An 18,142-nucleotide genomic window follows, 5' to 3' on the forward strand; every position below is an offset into this window, starting at 1 on the left:
CTAATTTGAAGATGCAGAGTTAAATTGTTGCTGGTGTTCATAAGTACATTTGAAACCTTGTTTTCAGTCCGGTGACTGCTTTATGCCAGTCCCAAGCATCAGAGACAGATAAGTTAGCTGACCTCAAAAGAGAAGCTATGCATGAAATTTTATTTTAACACTAAAAGCTGAGTACTTTTTGTTTAGTTAGGTAGTTGCCTCTTGGTCTTACCTTTTCAAGCATTTCACAGTATGTACTGGATCTTGATATAATCACATACCACCGTGCTTTTAATCTGCGTCAAATATCTGCTGTAGAGTGTAAAATCACAAGAGTTGCTGCACAAGGACACGTTTTTCACTTATTTCTGCTTGCCACTGAAGTTTCTGGAAACCTCAGTCTTTTCTCCTATTTTTTGTGATTCTGTTCTTGGGGAGACCGTACCAATAGTTTAATGTTTCTCTTTTCAGAAAATATTTTACTGCATTTAAAACTTACCAGTGTTCATTGGTGACAGTTTGCGGTTTGTGGATATTTTTCATGTAGTGTTTTCTGATTATATACTTTTATATGTTATATGTTATAATGTTTATAATAAATTTATATGTTTTTATTATATATGTATATATATATAATCTGATTTCAGTTCTAAACTGTCCAAATTCCAAATGGTAGCAATAAACACATCATATGAACAGAATTCATCATATTATTCTGATAAAATCATATTCAGATATTCACGATAATAGCAATTATTAACTGTGGCAAATATCAGTGATATTAGTACAACTTTGTGTCAGAAATGGTTATGTTACATTTAAATTGTGTAGAAAACTTCATTAGATACCACTACTACAAGTATAAAGGGACGGGAAGAGAAGTTGGCTGAAATAAAATAAAGAAAGACTATTAGGGCCATTTTTCATTGAAGAGTGGATGAAAAATAATCTTGGAGAAAAGAAGAAATGAAAGATTTTGACATGTCAAAAAGAAAGGTCACCCTTATTTTTAATCAGCCGTCTCATCCTTTCCATGGATGAAGGTATCATTGTCAGACTTGGGCAGGCAAGGTGGGAGGGAAGAGCTCTGCTAACAGATTGGCTTCTGCACAGCACGTAGCAGACCTCTCTGAAGACGTTTCCATGTAGGTGACAGTGGGGGTAAGCCACAGTATAACCTATGGGAACAGCTGCCCGGGCTAAAGGAAATCATAAGCACTGAGTATTTCACAGGCAGGATGGCTTTAAGGCAAAACTACCAGATGCTCCCATCCCATTCTGGCTGGCCCATTTCTTGACAGAGGCAACATAAGGCACTGCCCTTCAAAAGAAAGGGCCACATGGTTATTTCTTAAACATGCTTTGGGGCTCAGCACGTCCGCTTGTTGGGAAAAAACACTTTGGGAATGAAGTTTTACAGGTGAAAACACCTTTGGTCTGTGCTCACAGCACTTTGTTTTCTAGAAAGTAAGCAAATGGTTGTGTGAAAGAAAAACAGAAAAGCAGATGAGAAACAAATCCATTTTTAGATCACAGCCCTAGGATTGAATGCCACTATTGCAACTCTGCTTTCTGACAATTTATTGTCATAAACTCTTACAGCTGGAATATTTCTCAGTTTGTAATTCATTCATCTTTTGAAAATAATAGCATTTATGCCAGGTACTTGTAGAAATAGATCTGCTCCCTTCCAAATGGCAAATTGCTTCCCTGTGTTTCAGCTTGCCTGTGTTTAAAGAACTTACTGTATATTAAAATGTACTCTATAGTGACATTGCTGCCACTTACCAGACAAACGAGTCATAAGATGAACAGTCTACCTCAAATAACTAAAAAGCAAAGCAGTTCTGATACTGAAACTGCAAACCAGATGATGCTCTGATTAGCAGTATCCATGTAGATTACTGAAATCTAATAAATCACGTCACATTTTAGGCTCAAATAAAAGAACTCAGTTTTTATTAGAAAATAAACTATTTATCAAGAACACTTTAAAGGTGACATTTATTACTAATAAACTGTTTGAAAGGGCTGAACCAGTCATTAGCAGAAGAGGAAGAGACTTCCTTCTGTGTGAAAAATGCCCCATCTCAGTGTTTGCAGGGTCAGGAAGCATTTCCATCAGCACTACCAAATGGTGGGTGATAGGTTCACCCACATCCTTCTTCAAACAAGAACATTCCTCAAACAAGAAATGAGTCATGGAAATACAACTCCCGTATTATTCTGGGAGCAATCATAGATCTCAGCACATGCCCTTGGAATATTTCTGAGAAGCCATTCCAGAGTCAGATAATGGTAGCAAAAAGAAGGAGAGCATCTGCTGGGCAAACTCCTGATAGTCTCAATAAGCCCACTGCTTAGAGAGGACGTAGTTTCTTCTTCAGCTCTTGAAACTTGTGGGTTGACTCTTCAGGGTTGTCATGCTCCACTGCTTCTCATATTAACTCTGTTAAGTTGCTGTGTACCAAATATTATGGCTGTTGCTGTTGAACATGTCAAAAAAACATGTGCATCCTACAACAGCCTACACTAGACAGGAATATGAAGCTTCTCTCTTAACAAATCATCTCTTGTCTGAAGTGTTTAATTCACACTTCAGCCCCCTCCTTCCCAAAATCAGACTTGCTTTAGAAACTAACTCATCCGTCCCTGACTGGTAATGGCATTGAAGGTGTGTATGCCAGCTACCTGAGTCTGGGTCAGGAATGACTGCATACAAGTCGTAGCTACACACATCTCTTATCTATTAAGAGATGTCTTTTGAAAAAGCACAGGAAGAAGGCAAAGGTGGAGAGCAGCACAATTCATTTAGAGATAGTTGCATGGTCGTGACCTGCAGAACACAAACAAGTGGCAGTTATGAGCTTATTCAATTCCTTTAATATAAAAAATAAAATTGTAGGAATTAACCACTGGGCAAGTTCAAAGTGTTAAACATTTATCATTCCAACCTTGTCTGTGAAATCTATTTTGTGATTAGTCCATAGGATGAACCTCATTACTTGGTCACAAACTGAGATTTCTGTTCCTGTACTGCAAAAACGAGATCTCCCTATTAGTCTCACCAGGCAGAATACATCTCATGATTAAAATGTGGATGCTGATTGTCAGAAAAATCAAACTTCTTGCACTTAAGATGCATTAACTATTCAGGGAAATGAAACGGTGCTTAAGAACTGCTCTCAAGAGTCTGCGATAAAAATCAATGTAGCTCATGTATTGTCTAGATCATATGTAAACTGGGCATTTCCTAGAAGCCACAGTTACTTACATATTCCTCTACCCAGGTATTCATGCTAGTGATATACTATTATTTTCTCTATTCCACCAACTTTCTAAATACAGTTTGCTGTACATTGTTTTTCAGGAGATGACCCATTCATGGCCTCCACCACTGTCAGCTATTCACACACCAGGGAAGGCAGAGCAAAGCAAGTTTCCCTTTCCAAACAAGGTAAGAGATAAAAGAGGTGCAGCCTGTGCCTTGAAATATGACCTACATGAGCTCTGATTAAGCATGGGAGGGCTCTGAACTGAGGCTGATGCAGTGCTAATGACCTTGGCCACGTGTGTGCCAGTATCCCCTGGCTTTTCCCTGCTTACAACCTCTGCAGCAGTACATGGTCTTGTTTGCATATTTTCTGGCAGTAGCACTGAACCTCACGTGTTGGTCACAGGTTTCTCAAAACAGGAAAAATATACAGGCATTCCTGGTGAGGTGTCTAGATGTGGGCACTTTTGTGGGCACTTGCTGAGGCTCCTGACCAATACTTCAGGGCACACACAGCTGCGCTAAGTCAGGAAGCTTCTGCTCACATCCCACTGCTCTTACTTTGTTTGGCTTCACTGAAGCCATCAAGGGCTGAGATAGGCTTTGCTGATACCCTGATCTATTAATAAGGGTGCTGATGAGCAGGCAGACATGCCCTGACAAAAACTTGGCTTTGGGAAGAGCTTTGCTTCAGATGCAGAGTACAATGCAGTGATGCCCAGAGGAGCCACAGAAGCATTTACCAGTGAAGTATTTGCATGTCCAAATCCAGTAGCAGGGGACCACAGTGTCCCTGTCCCAGAGGACCAGTGCCTCTGGACCTGTTGATGGTCCCTTAAAACCAGCTCCATCCACTACAGTAGATGTATCACGGAAAGCACATAGTGTTGCAAGTGAAGCTTACGGGCACAAGCCTGGGGAAACTGCATTATTTGTACTTGGTAAATCAGGAGGGAATTAGGTCAGGTTTCCTATGCAAATGCCAATAAAATTTCTCATTGTATCATCATATACAGTTTATATGCCAGAAGCATTTTTTCATGAAGTAGCCAAGCTTGGAAGATAATATTGATGCTGTTTATAGTCTTTTTACTGTCAAAGCAACTTCCTTTCGTAACTTTTAGTCCATTATTTAGAATTTAGTGAACGATTCACAGAGCCAAGAAAACGTCAAGGTTTGCCTGCAGTAAAACAGCTTTGCCGTGGATGATTTTGAAGTACCAGGGGTGTAAACCAAAACACCTCTGGCATGTTATGAAAGGAAAAAAAGAAGGAAATAACCCACTGTCTTTGCTCGATGAAGACAGTTGATTGAAGGTGGTAGGCGGACTACAGGCTTCTTAAGTTAAAGTAAGTCCAGTAGGAGATGGATCAGTGACTTACCAGCCAGCATATTCAGATGTGAAGGAAAAAAGAAAAAAAAAAACAGTGTTTGCATCTCACTGGTTCCTGCTACAGTTATCACCATACAATGTGTTTGTGTAGTACATGTGCCCCTATCAGCATATGTGTGTGACCATCGTGAAAGAACTTCCTCACTGTTAAATGTATTGTGATAAATATAGGAATAGCAGAACCACAGACTATAGGATTAAGAGATGTGAATAATGGCTGATACTGACTTTCTCATCTCCTCTTTGTCTGTTCATCCATCTCTGTGGGAAATAATCTGATAGCTTGAACTGTGGAGCTGTTTCAGAGATCTACCATTCATTTTTAAAGAGCCTTTTCTAGTTAGTTGCTTTTTCTCCTACTGAAGTATAATTCCCATTTTATTTAAGCCTAGGATCGACAAGATTTCATCTAAAAGTATATGCACATACTTCAGTAATATAATGACACCAAAATTCTGTTCTGTCCTTGGCGGCCTACATTGTCAGAAAATAGAGTACTTTACATAAGATAGGGAAGAAATACCTAGAAGTACATTTTCCTCTTGGAAAAATTCTGCATTACTGGCCATAAAATGTGATAAATTTAGACACTGTCTCTTTTTAATATATTAAAATATTTAAAATATATTTCTTTCACCTCCTCTGGACCCAAACAGTTGAATGCTCATGAGATCATCTGCTTTTCAGGCTCCAAAATGCAAATGACCATTTCCTAATTTATCAGTCATGTTTTCAAAATATTCATAAGCTAACAACTGCTTTCCACAGAATGTAGTGAAAAATCTTCATTGGATCTCATAGGAGATAGCTCCATAACTTCTAGGAAGCTTTCCTACCTATGAGCTACATAGATGTCCCAAGTTAAAATCTAAGAACTACACTACGACCACACTCTACACTGTGTGGATGGCACATTACTCAGAAAGATAGTACTGTCAGTCAAGCAGCAGCCAAGGACAGCAAAGAGGCTAAAAGGCTAAATCTGGGGCATTGGTTCCTTCTCTCCATCTCTCCATCACTATGGAGTGAATGCTACTGTGAATTCATTTCCAGCCTTTATGGAAGTGCTGAAACATCAAGTCAGATCATTTGCAAAGCAATTTCCAGACATAATCTATAGGAGTAAATAGGCTACAACCCTTTAATAGAAAATGGTTCCCAGATATAAAGATACTCACAATCTTGGGAATGAAATAAAGAGAATCTCTAAGACTCCTACTTGTTGCAAAGATGCAAATCGTTCTTACTTTTCTGTCTATAAGAAACGAGTGCCAGCATCCTTATTCTCTGTATCTACCAAATTACTTTTCAGCTACGACTCAAGTAATCAGTGATCTGACAGCTTGAAACTTGAAATTTGTTAATTAGGCTATTAAAGTTGCAAAGGCCACAGAAACTGTAGCTGAACTCATTTTGAAATCTGTCTAGTACTAAAAACTAGTAACTGAGTTTTCAATGTCACAAATACAACAGAATTGCATTTTTGAAACCATGATTGTGAATATGTGCAGTAATATAACTATATGTTCTGCAGATGGGAGGGTGTATGTGCATATGCTATATTTGTACACAGAATCAGACCTCACTAATGCTGGAGGTCTGCATTATTCCACAGGAATGGAAGGAAAGCCAGTGTCAAGTTTGAAGTGTTGGCTACTGCCCAGTGAGCTTTTCGAGCACGGTGCTGCTGGGCGAGCACATGTAGGGAGCTGTTCTTTATGCAATAGAGGGCATAAAGTTACATTTCGTCATTAACTTTGAATTTTCTTTCTCTGTGAAAATAATTTGTGTTCTTGAATTTAGTAGGAAGGAGCAATGATTGTCTCTTTATTCCTTGTTTTTCAAAGCTTAAGGATAATTGAATCAGTGTGTGATGTGACAGCCCGCATATGCTTTCCTTTCTCCTATCTCTGTCACACTTTGTTATGAACAAATGGCTACACGTTCCTTGATTGTAATTTTATTAAAAACATCTTAATAAATAAACTTTAAATGAATAATTAAATTTGGTAAATAAGAGCTCACTTGATGCTTGCGTGAATGAGCTTTCATGTTCAGACATTAACTCTCAATTCCAACGTGAGAGAAAAATGCTGTTAATTCTGCTGCTGCCTTTGCTCTCTTTTTTCATTTTTACTGTGATTTCATGTCTTGAAAGTTCGATCAGGTGTTTGATTTCTATTTATGTGTACGCGATATTATAGGATCAGTCATCATTTTGTTACTTGAGAATTAATTTATCCACCCTAGGAAAATTGCTATCTTGTCACAAAACTATGGATTGATTATTCTCAGAAGTTAAATTATAATAATAATGTTGTCTCTTCAGTGCCCAACTCATTTACTTTTTCCTTTCTTGTTGATTTTAACAAGATGAAGTAAATGTATTAGGAAAAAAGAAAAAACTTTAGAAGTGAGGACTTCACTCCACTTTTTTACGTAATACAAATACATATTTTTCCTACCTCAATAAGAATATTCTCTGTTTCACAGCAGTGTTTTTATTAGCCTTTTTATTTAGAATAATTTACTGAAAATGAAGACATTTCTTTGAAAGAATCAGTTAAACAGAGAACTGAAAATGTTGTTTTAACTCCTGCGTATTGCTGATGTGAAATTTGAGACAAAGCAGAGTCAATAGCAGAGATAAGATACCATGCTAGGCAGTTAAAAGGGGAGGGTGCATTATTCCTGAAGAAGTTGATGAAAATGTAAAAGAGTGAACAATATCCTTGCTTAGCAGTTTCAAGTAATCTTACAAACTCTGGGATATTTCCATCAAATAATTCTCTTCAAAAGAGAAAACAATTTCCTCATGTCTAGTTACAGAAATTCACTGCTCTAGAAGCTGAAGGTGCTCTAAGAGCCTACTTTTACTGGCAGCCTGGTTGACTACTAGAATAACATTTAAATTCAAGTGTATGTATCATTACATTACCACTGCAAACTGCCTCTGACATCTTAAGACTATATTCAGCCACTTGAAAAAAAAAAAAGGCTTTAATATTCCTTCACCAGGCGCATCGTAAAATGCTGAGGTAATTTGTCAAAAGTCAGCAGTTTCAAATTATTGAAAAATGATTGTTAGCATATGAAACATGGTACACATATTTTTCTACTGTAGATTAAGGTAGATATTCTTAATACTTGCCCCAGAATTTGATTTCTCCCATGTCAGGTGTGTAGAGTGTCACTGAACTGCAGATGTGTGTTATGCCATAGAAGTTGTAGATATTAAAGCCAGAGAGACATCACTCCAAAAAAAATGGAAAAGCTGGAGGTGATTTGACCAGACAAGCCCTGGAGACCTCAAAGGCTGCTGTTCAGCCAACCTCCATTTGGAGGTCCCAAACCCTTGGGCCCCAAAACTTCTAAGCCTTGTTTTTACAGGATGCAGCAGCAAAATTTGATCTTGACCAAGTCAGCTTATCCGTAAATTCTCTGGGTACTTGCAGTTTCTTTTCTCAGATCTCTACTAGGAAGCTTTCTATGGGAGGTATCTATGTGAGGCCTGGTGGACAAATGAGAAGATGGCACAGACATCAGTAAGAGTGAAAAAGAGATATATTTTAAGTGAACGCTCCTGGTTTGGGGTTTGGATTTTTTTGTGTTTTTCTTCTCTTTTTTTTTCTTAAGTTTAAGGTCTGCAGTCTGGGTTCCAAGCTGAAGAAAACATACAGATTTCTCAACTGCTTATCTTCTTCGCAATGTAGCAGAGACATACAGATACCAGCTTTTGTCTAAAAGTAAAATGAACAGATAATCAAAAGTCTCCTGTTTCTGGCTGTGTGTCTAGCCCATCACTCAGCTGCTGTTGATCATATATCTTGTTGAGGGTTCAATTCCTCACCAGTAACGAATACCACAGATGGCTCTCAAAGTAATCTTTGCTGTTGTAACTGCAGCATTCATATGAGGTCATTTTCAAACAGCCTATTCTGGGCTGGTTTTATGGTAACCAAGATCCTAACTAGAGGCAGTGAGGGAAGCAGCCTACAAAAATATAAAATAATATATAGTAATGTGCTGATAACACTGACACAAAGCTAATGGCCCAAGCCTTTCATATGTAAGAGTTGTCTTTCATGGTAGAGAACTATTTAAAATGAAGCAGATTTAAACAACTGACTCGGAAGTTTTAATGTAAGGCTGTTTACCGGCAATACATGATCAAAAAGTATTCAAAGAACTTATCAGAACACCCAGTGTATCTACTGAAAAAAAAAATGAATCATGAAAATTGTGTTGGTCAGAAGGGACCAGATTGAAAGCCGTCAGATATAATTGAAGGCCAGATGTTTGATTCATAGAATTTTTATACCATCCTTATATACTAGAATCTACAAATCTGCTCTTTTTTTTTCCAGATTCACATGAATAAATAGATTTTTTTTGCTTCTCCTTGTATTCTTATTATTTTTTCCTCCATTTAAATATATTTTTATTATAGATTCTATTTATATTTCCATTGTACCTATATGTTTCTTTCACATTTTTATGAACATAAATTTTGTGATTAAAATATTTGAACATTTACATGTGAAGAAGGGACACACTTAATTATTGTACCATAATACTACAGCTGTGATACAAGATTGACCTTGGAATCTCAGGGACCCAGAACTGAAGTTTGTATTTCCATTCTCCAGTGTTGTCAGTATCAGCATGTAAGAAGCAAAGATCAGCTGCGCTACTACTTCAGGAATCCAATGGCCCATGAAACAATATTGGTCTTCCCTCTGTCTTCTCATCTGAACTTACAGAAAATAATAGACGAGTTTGGGTTGATCAATAAGTGAACAGTAAGCAGGAGACTGGTAATAGCTGTACAAGGAATGGTGCCATTAGAGTATTGCTGTGAAATAAGTTTTCAAACCTTCTGATTAAAGCAATTTCAAAACAATATTGGATTTATTCTTGTAATTGGAAATGACTTTTAAACTGAATGATCAATTAACAGTGCTGTTTGTATTGTTAAGGTAATGTTCAAGCGAGCATTGCAGCTAAAGGTTGCCATAAAAATAATACACTGTACCTTTTTTTCTATTATTATCGCAGGAGTCACAACAGGGATCTACAGGACACAGCAATACAAGTAAGTACCAACTCATTTATGGTTGAATCGGGTGGAGAGAATGACAATGACTGTGAAAACCAGGGGACTAATAAGGAAACTGTAGTAGACTGTACAGTGCACAATCTCAGCAAGCAGTATGCATTTTTAGCCAAATGTTGGGGACTGAATTCAAGACCAACTATTGAAGCACCAGATGTTTGGGGGACTGGGAAGAAAAAGAAAAAAAAAGGGGGGGGGTTGCATGTAGAATCATTGAATCATTGAGAAAAATCACTAAGATCATCTAGTCCAATCATCGACCCATCACCACCGTGATACACGGCCATTTCATTATGTTGATGGGAAAGACTGAAATAGCAAAATAATAGCTTTTCTAAAATGCCAGAAAAGAGCTGATCCAGTTGCTTGGGAAAGAGCATCGCCAAATCCAGACTGCAGAAAAAATGATCACTCATCTCTTATAGGCAATAGTATATTTTGTGACTATTGCACCATGAAAAAATACAGAAATCTTGTCAATGTGATACCAAACAATACTTCAAAGACCATATGACAGTAGGTCTTTTCTGGCTAGAAAAACAACAACAACAACAAACAAACAACTTAGCAGCTGGATTGAAAGGAAAGATTGAATTGTTCCATGAAATAAAGTATTAATCCTCTCCCCTCGCACCTCTGACTGTTGTTAATGTTGTCTTGCATATTAAAAATACATGATCCTACCCTGCTCTCAACATAAAATTGTCTCAGCCAAAAGAACTCTTTTGTTAGTTTCCTGACCTGACAGCCAGAACATAACCCTGTTTGCAAATTACAAGGCTGTGACTGAAGATGAAAAACGCCCTGAGCTAGTAGGTAGGGCTTTGAAAGTGTCTGGTCACCCACTGCGTGAGGGAGAATACATCCAGCGAGACAATCCTGGGAGATGTAGGCTATTAAAACTGTGCAGCTCTTTGCCAAGGAAAGGTCGGCAGGCAGAAGATGATGTTGTGAAGAAACATGCAGTGGTGTCACTTAATTGCCAGCATCAGTTTGATATTGCTGTGAGGACCAGCACTAAGGAAATAATAAAAGGCAAAGGGGATGAGGTTCTGTCAGAAAATAATGAATATAGTAATGAGAGAAGGAAGCACAAAGGAGCCATAATAGAGAGGGCTATGCAAACATTGCAAAGAGTCATGAGCATGACAAACACACAAGCTGAGCTTTGGGCTTCACCATGACATCAGAGGCCACAATGTTCATATAGCTTTGATCATAGTTCCATTTCATTTATTTCCTTCTTGTAACACTTATAAAACAATAAAATAAGTTGTTCTGCCAATCTAATGAAACCTGCTGTCCTGCGGATTAAAAAAGCAGTTCTGCCTCTTTACATCTTTCTTCTGCTACTTTCACCTCACTTTACTTTTCCAGTTCCCCCATCAGCAATCCCACCTCTTAGTACCTGCAGTTTCTTCTTGTGCCCTCATTCATCCTGCTCAACAAAATTAGCGTATGTCTGCCACTGGGTTGGAATTGCATTTGGTCCTGGTTGGCTGGATGGATGGTGGCAACCACACCAAAAAATGTCTGAGCCCATGCAGAAACACTTTCTTCATTGGTATCAAATGTTCGGGTTGCTGTCTGACACCAAATCACAACTTCTGACATTTTTGAGGAATCTCACTGCCTCTGAGATATATATATCCATGAGGATTCCTGTCAGGATCTGAAAATAAGTCAAAAAATAAAGCACAGTTAAGTAGTATAAGAGACAGACCTTATCAGTCTGTACAACAAACCTGAAGGAAATTCAGGTAAAAAGGATTTGGATGTGAGAAAAATGCTCACAAATAGCTCCATATGAGAAAGAAATCTAATGGTCTATATACTGCATTATCCAAATGCACGTCTTCAGAGTTAGTTGATATTCCCCATTGCACCATAGCTTCTCTGGAGTGGCTCTTGAGTCTGTCATTTGCAATGTTTTTACTTCAACTGTTAACATTGTCTTTCTCATTTGCATTTCTCTCATCCTTCCCCCACAAAGAAACTGAAGCATTTTAAAACCCTTAATGACTGAAGTTATTCTGCCCTGTTAAAATAAGCATTATTTATCCCTGTTATCCAGAGAGGGTAATTTGCAATGATTAGGTTGAGTGATTCACCCAAATTCCTTCCACTGTTCAGCAGGGAAATCCTACAAAATTCCACTTGAAATTTATTTTGAAATGGGAGAAATTTGGACATATCCTATCTGGTTGTATTTTAAAAAAATGAGTTGTGTGAGCCTATCTCTTCCTGATTTTCTTATCTTAAATGTTAGGAACAGGATGCCCAGGATGGTAGTGGAGGTATTCAAAAACCATGTGGATGAGACTCTGAAGGACGTGGTTAGTGGGCACGGTGGTCATGGGTTGATAGTTGAACTAGATGATCTTAGTGGCCTTTTCCAACCTGAATGATTCTATGATCCAGTGATAAGACGTAGGAGAAAGCTGATGATAAGATGTAGTAGAAATTAGCAAACAATCGTCAGGTCTGTGGCTAAGTGCTGATGAGTTCCACCATGTGCTTCTGAAAGCACGCAAATACACTTCAGCATGCAAATGCATGCACATTTCCACAATAATTTCAGAAAACATATACAGGACATAGCACCTGAAGTGAAGTGTCCTAACAGCAGCCCTGTAAAAGAGGTGAGGTAGGTACTGTATCATTTGTCAGTTCCCATTGGACTAAGAAAAACTGAACACCCCACAAATTTGCCCATTAAAACAAACCACAGCTAGAGAGGATTTAGTTCAGCAAATGCTAGCTTTACACAGTGGTAACTGCATGCATTTGTCAGGTCACATGAAAAATGGAGATACAATTCTTGGTCTCACCAAGAGTAAGTGTGAAAAAGAAAAAAAAAAAGTTGTTCTGACAGATAATTCCCTTTTACATATGCTTTTTAATTAGCTTATCAGTACCATATCTATGACATTCAACGATGCTTAGTCTATACACATTTCTCATATTTCAATTATTCACTCAAGTGTGAACAAAGTTGGTGCGAACTGATAAAGCATTAATGACCAGATTTTCTACTCTGATAGGCTGGAGTAATGCATTTCTAGCATCCTCAAAAGCTTCATCCTCCCCCTCCGCAAAGAAGTATCTTAAGTGATGATTAGCATTAAAGCAGCTGTAAATGCTTACTATAGGATAATTCATTAATATCCAGTTTGGCTAAATCACTGAGATTCCCTTTTCACTCAGTCCTCACAGTACTTGTGCTGTTTCCCACTCTACATTAACACACACTGCTGAAAGTAGAACTGATGTGAACTCTGCTGGCAAAGCACTCAGGAATCCATGTGCCCCCTCACACTTAAACAAACCAGTGTGTTCATGGTAAGAATACATAATTTATTTAAAAAAAAAGATTTGAAAATCTTTGAATCTATGCCAACTGTTACTGTTGGTTTCTTGTTCCAAATTACCATAACACAGATGAGCTCCAGGACTCCAGGCTGATAAACGTGCACTCTAGCAACAGCTTTCTAGCCAGCAGGTTCATCATCTGGATATGCTTTCTGAAGTCTGTTGAAAGTGAAAAGTGACCTAGAGATTATGAACTGGATGTATTCCATCCTGTGTGGCTGCCTAGCTTATGTCTGAATTTTAGGTGCCTTGAGCTAGAAGTCCACAGAGAGACAGTGGTGTTTCTAAAGGCAACTGGGTCTCCCCACAGCCTTTTCACTAAAGTTTAAGGACAAAAAATCTAAGAACTCTTCCACAAGGGGAGGATGAGATCTATGAGCACCACAGCAAGGTGTCTGCACTACCCAGAACTTCCTTTTATTAGATCACTACTTCTAGAAGGTCATCATCTAGATTAAGCACTTTAGCTTAATTCTGCACAACAGTGGAAGGACATTGGTGGCAAAACCCTGCCTCTTCTGAAGGCAACAGCAAGTTTTCAAGAGGCACCCCTTATAGCCATTGATGACATTCCAATGCTATACAGAAACAGAGGGTGAAGACTTTGGCAGCAATGAGTGGGTAATGCATAGTGCTCATGTGCACAGAATGGGTTAGAGGCTCATCTATAAACGCACTCAGCTCAAGTCAGTGACAAGGGAACACTGAAACAGCACAATCAAAACAAGCACTTCTCACATTTTTTTCCAAAGACACAGGTGGATTTTGGTTTAATGAAGCTCGTTAAAAGGTAGCGGAGGAAAATACATCCATCAGTAAGCCAGTCACACTCAACCTCTGTGCCTCCTTGCCTGCTTGGATACATAAACCCATACAGAGACAATACACAAGGGGAACAACAGATGCAGTTGTGAGGTCTAGAATTCAAGTTCAAGGTGAATCAAGTGGAGCAGTATACCCTGTTAGTTAGACCTAAAGAAAAATCTTACGCTGAGGTGTAACTCCCACAGATTTCTCAGAGTGATGAGTGCAGCGAAGTACAACCGCCTTACTTTTTAAGGGAGATGGAAGAGGGAAAAGGTCTTGGCTTGACCTACTGGAACAGTATTACCCCATCAGCTAGCAGCTTCTCTGGTGTCCGTGTTCCTGGACCCAGGAAGGAGATCACCACAACCCAACGTATGAGTCATAAGGAAACATAAAGAAAAGGGAGCCCTTGTGTCTCTGATACTTCTCAAGTATTTAAGTACTTGACTCCTCAGGTTGGGTGTGCAAGCCAGGTTATCCCTTTCTTGTATAACATAGCACAAAGCATTTGTAGACTCATGTTCTAATCACTGTCTTTGCAGCTCCTTCTAGTGCTGTTCTACTTTGTACGAAATATGGTTCCTGGAGGAGGGCATGGGAGTGTGTGCATGTTGGCTGGAATGAACTATCAATAGCAGAGCTGTAGGGCCCTGGAGAAAACCTTTCCATGGCTCCAAGGTCTCCTGTCCCTAGTAAAACTCGAGTTGCTTGAGTCTGTCCTCTTAGCAGCCTCTCCTGTAGAGTTTCTTTGCCTAATATTGCCATAGTACATGGGCCAGTGACAAGAAGAGTCAAGTAGAAGTGGACTCCCAGCTTGTAAATGCTCCAGCAGTGCCCCAGCATTATAATTGCCACAGCAGCATTCTGTTCTTGTGGTGAGAGCGGTTGGTGTTAGCAATGAGTAAATCTTTGACATGTCACATCTGGACAGTTTCCATATTCACCCATTTCTGATGTCATTTTCTACTTCTCTTTTAAAGGAAAAAGTGATGTAGAGCCAAAGAGTCCGGAGAAAAGCGCGACCCATACATCGTAAGTCACTTCTGCCTTATGTTCGGAAAAAGCGTCTATGTTTTTATCAGATTGGTTGGGCAATATTGAATTTGTGCATTTGTTTTCATTAAGATAAAGCTCTTTCACTGATGCTGTTCTTAGAAAGGCTTTTTAGATAATGACTAAACATTAATTATTCCTAGAACTTTCGCATGCTGGCAAGTCAGAGATCTTGACGAGTGAAATGGCTCCCTATCATGCTGAGTAGATATGAAATGATTTTGGGGGGTGAGAGAGGTTGCCCTTTACAACCTGACTTCAACATTACCTTAATGCTGGCGGAGTTTGTCACACTTGCAAAAAAACGTCATGTCACATATGCCTTTGATGTACTGATGTAATTTGAAAAGACTGCAGTCTGCAGCTTCACCTCTGAATTACTTGAAATCCAATTACAGTTATCTCTGGACTCTCACGATTTTGTTGATGTTTTTGAATTAACAAAAGAAGTCAAGAAATAGATAGGAACAGGCACTTGTAATATATCAGCGTTCACCTTCACTCTAATGCAATAGAAGCTTTTACCATTTTTAACTCCAGTATACAAAGAACTGAATTGTTTTGCCAACATAAACTAGTCTATAAAACAGATGAGGTGCAAGTTAAAAAATATATAAATAACAACAGTCTTCCAAACTGAGCTAGATAAGTGAATTCCTCTGATGCTTACTATGCAGGAGCAGTATGAATTTCCACTAAACCATTCACCTTTTTAATCCCATCTGTGGGAGCCAAGTTCCTGTAAGTCAGTCATGTGAGTGCATCTTGTCTGTAATTTATGTTTCCTGGTTCCCATTATTTAAATTCAGAACGTTACATCATGTAAATCTCACAAGGTGTCACCATTTGTCACATGGTCAAAAGTAGTCACAGAAGGAGGTACAATAACAGTGATTTATTGTGGGATGTTTTCATTTCTGCTGCAAATACGCATTAAAAGCCTTCTGGAAATGAATCTAGAAAAAGATTTGACGCGTAAGAAATGGCTTGTCCTGTGGATTGTGTTGTGGAATGTAATTACAGCCTGTGAGCTTATTTAGCCGAACTTATTAAATGAATTAAGCATTAGCAGCTTTATGCTTTCTGATAGTATGATTGCTGGGAATGGTTAATAGAATGATTCCAATAATTATCATTTTTAAAAATAGTATTGCAATAAAGACTGAAAGAAGAAGGGTTTTAATGCCATCTGGAGGTATTTTGGAGAAATGAACACATTTATTTTGCTGATATTTAGCAATATGTAAACCATAAGCCATCCTCCACGGTGGTTTTGCTAGTCAGGTGGCATTTTATTTGTGAGGAATGTTTTTAACTTTCCTTTCTTTTCCTTTGTTCACTTGAAACCCACTAGCATCTCTGGGCCCAGAGGGAGGTGCATAGAATCATTGATTACTGAATGGCTTGGATTGGAAGGGACCTTAAGCCCACCCAGCCCCAACCCCTGCCATGGGCAGGGCTGCCCCCACCAGCTCAGGCTGCCCAGGGCCTCATCCAACCTGGCCCTGAGCACCTGCAGGGATGGGGCAACACCACCCTCTGGACAGCCTGTGCCAGTGAACAGGGTTCAGAGGTATGCCCCAATATCAGTTTCAGTTTCAGCTTGAGATCATATACTGTCCCACAAAGAGCACCAATTTAAGTACAGCAGACTTCAAAATCTGCTTATGTGTGAGAAGTTCCCTGCCTAGTAAGACATATTAGTGTGACCTTCATAACCATCCATATGTCTACTGCCTGCAGCGTACTTAGAATGCTTACCTTTGCCCTCTTGCTAATGCTAGGGCCACCTCACAATAGATGCTGGTTCCGTGAACAACTCTTAGAAGCAGCAATGACTTTCACCACTGCAGTGTACACAGCTGTGTACAAGGTGCACATTGAGTGGCCACACCAGCAGGTCTCTGTCCTTCTGTCACATGACCATGCCCTAAGTGCCACAGGAGGAATGCTGAGGAGGAGCCACAGTGAGAGGTGGCACCTTCAGGCCTGGCTGGGAGAAACCGCAGGGAGCCGGGAGTGCTCTGTGGATTCATTTCATCATGAATCACTGTTTCTATGTGAAAATGAAACAAACAGCAGCCTCCCCCCAAAACAAACAAACAAACAAAGCACAACAAAGCAAGGCATGTTGGCCCAGATAAAAATAACAGAAAAGATTGGGAGGAGCAAATTAATGTTTCTTTCTTGCAAATGTCTTTTTTATTTCCCTCAGGCATGTTACAAGCCACACACTCAAACCAAGCTTATATGACTCAGTGGCAGTTAATTCATCCTTGGTGTAGATTTACTACCACCATCCAAAGATTATTTATGCAGCTTCAGAAGACAGGTTGATTGCCATCCTGAATCAGGCGGTGAGGCGCTCGTGAATCGAGCATTTACATCAAGTCTCCCCTGAAGGATTCCTCCTACCCATCCCACTGGACTCCTGGGGCTCAAAACCAGGTGTTGCTCTGGAGCAAGAGGGATGAAGGTGCTGCTCGTGTCCTCTGAGGGCATGGAAATCTGGGGCGCAGATGTGTGCTCTGCTGGTCAGAGGGGTTTGGGTACAGGAAATGCATCGTTCCAAAGAGCATAACGTGTAGCTTTTTTTAGGTATGCATTAACGATCTGGGTGGGCACTGGTGGGACCTGGCTCTCCGCTGATAACAATATTATACATTACAAAACCAGTATACTTTGGATGATTCAGATTAGTTGATGCAACATCCTGATTAGGTAGATAAATAAGGGCAGCCATTACCATGCTAGAGATAACTGAGATTAATGTAAAAGAGTGAGAATTATGCAAAACCGTGGAGGAAGAGCTGAATCTGGGCAGAGCCGAGTCCTTCTGCACAGTGCAGCTATGGCCCTCTTTGCATCAGTGTGCATGAAAATCATCTGAACTGGCACTACATGATGGCAGTAAAAGGTGCAAACAATACAAAGGTGTTAAGCTGCCTTGAGTCTTCTCCAGCTGATTCATGTTCCTTGTAATGGAATGCTTTTAAAGCCATAAGTGTTCTGGATTTGAAGGGTTTTTTGTTGTACTCAGTGCATACAGCTCTCTATGGGTCATCTGATTACAGCTTCCCTGCACATTTCTAAACTTTTAGGACTGTTCAGAAATATCCAGCAGTGTTTCATTCTTTTGGCTTTGTG

At 39.3% G+C, this 18,142-nt stretch overlaps 1 protein-coding gene across 1 annotated transcript in view; it reads left to right on the top strand.

The window, feature by feature from the left end:
* The window catches only part of AFF3 (ALF transcription elongation factor 3), a 317,423-nt gene that overhangs the window by 186,711 nt on the left and 112,570 nt on the right, over window positions 1–18,142 (top strand). The window contains 3 exon segments of the mRNA XM_065741179.1: window positions 3,350–3,436; window positions 9,706–9,742; window positions 14,923–14,974. Of these exon segments, the coding sequence (XP_065597251.1) occupies window positions 3,350–3,436; window positions 9,706–9,742; window positions 14,923–14,974 (176 nt within the window).

This window comes from Cyrtonyx montezumae, unplaced genomic scaffold (genome assembly GCF_038088225.1).
Source record: "Cyrtonyx montezumae isolate F1298 unplaced genomic scaffold, pur_monq_1.0 scaffold_3, whole genome shotgun sequence".
NCBI lineage: Eukaryota > Metazoa > Chordata > Aves > Galliformes > Odontophoridae > Cyrtonyx > Cyrtonyx montezumae.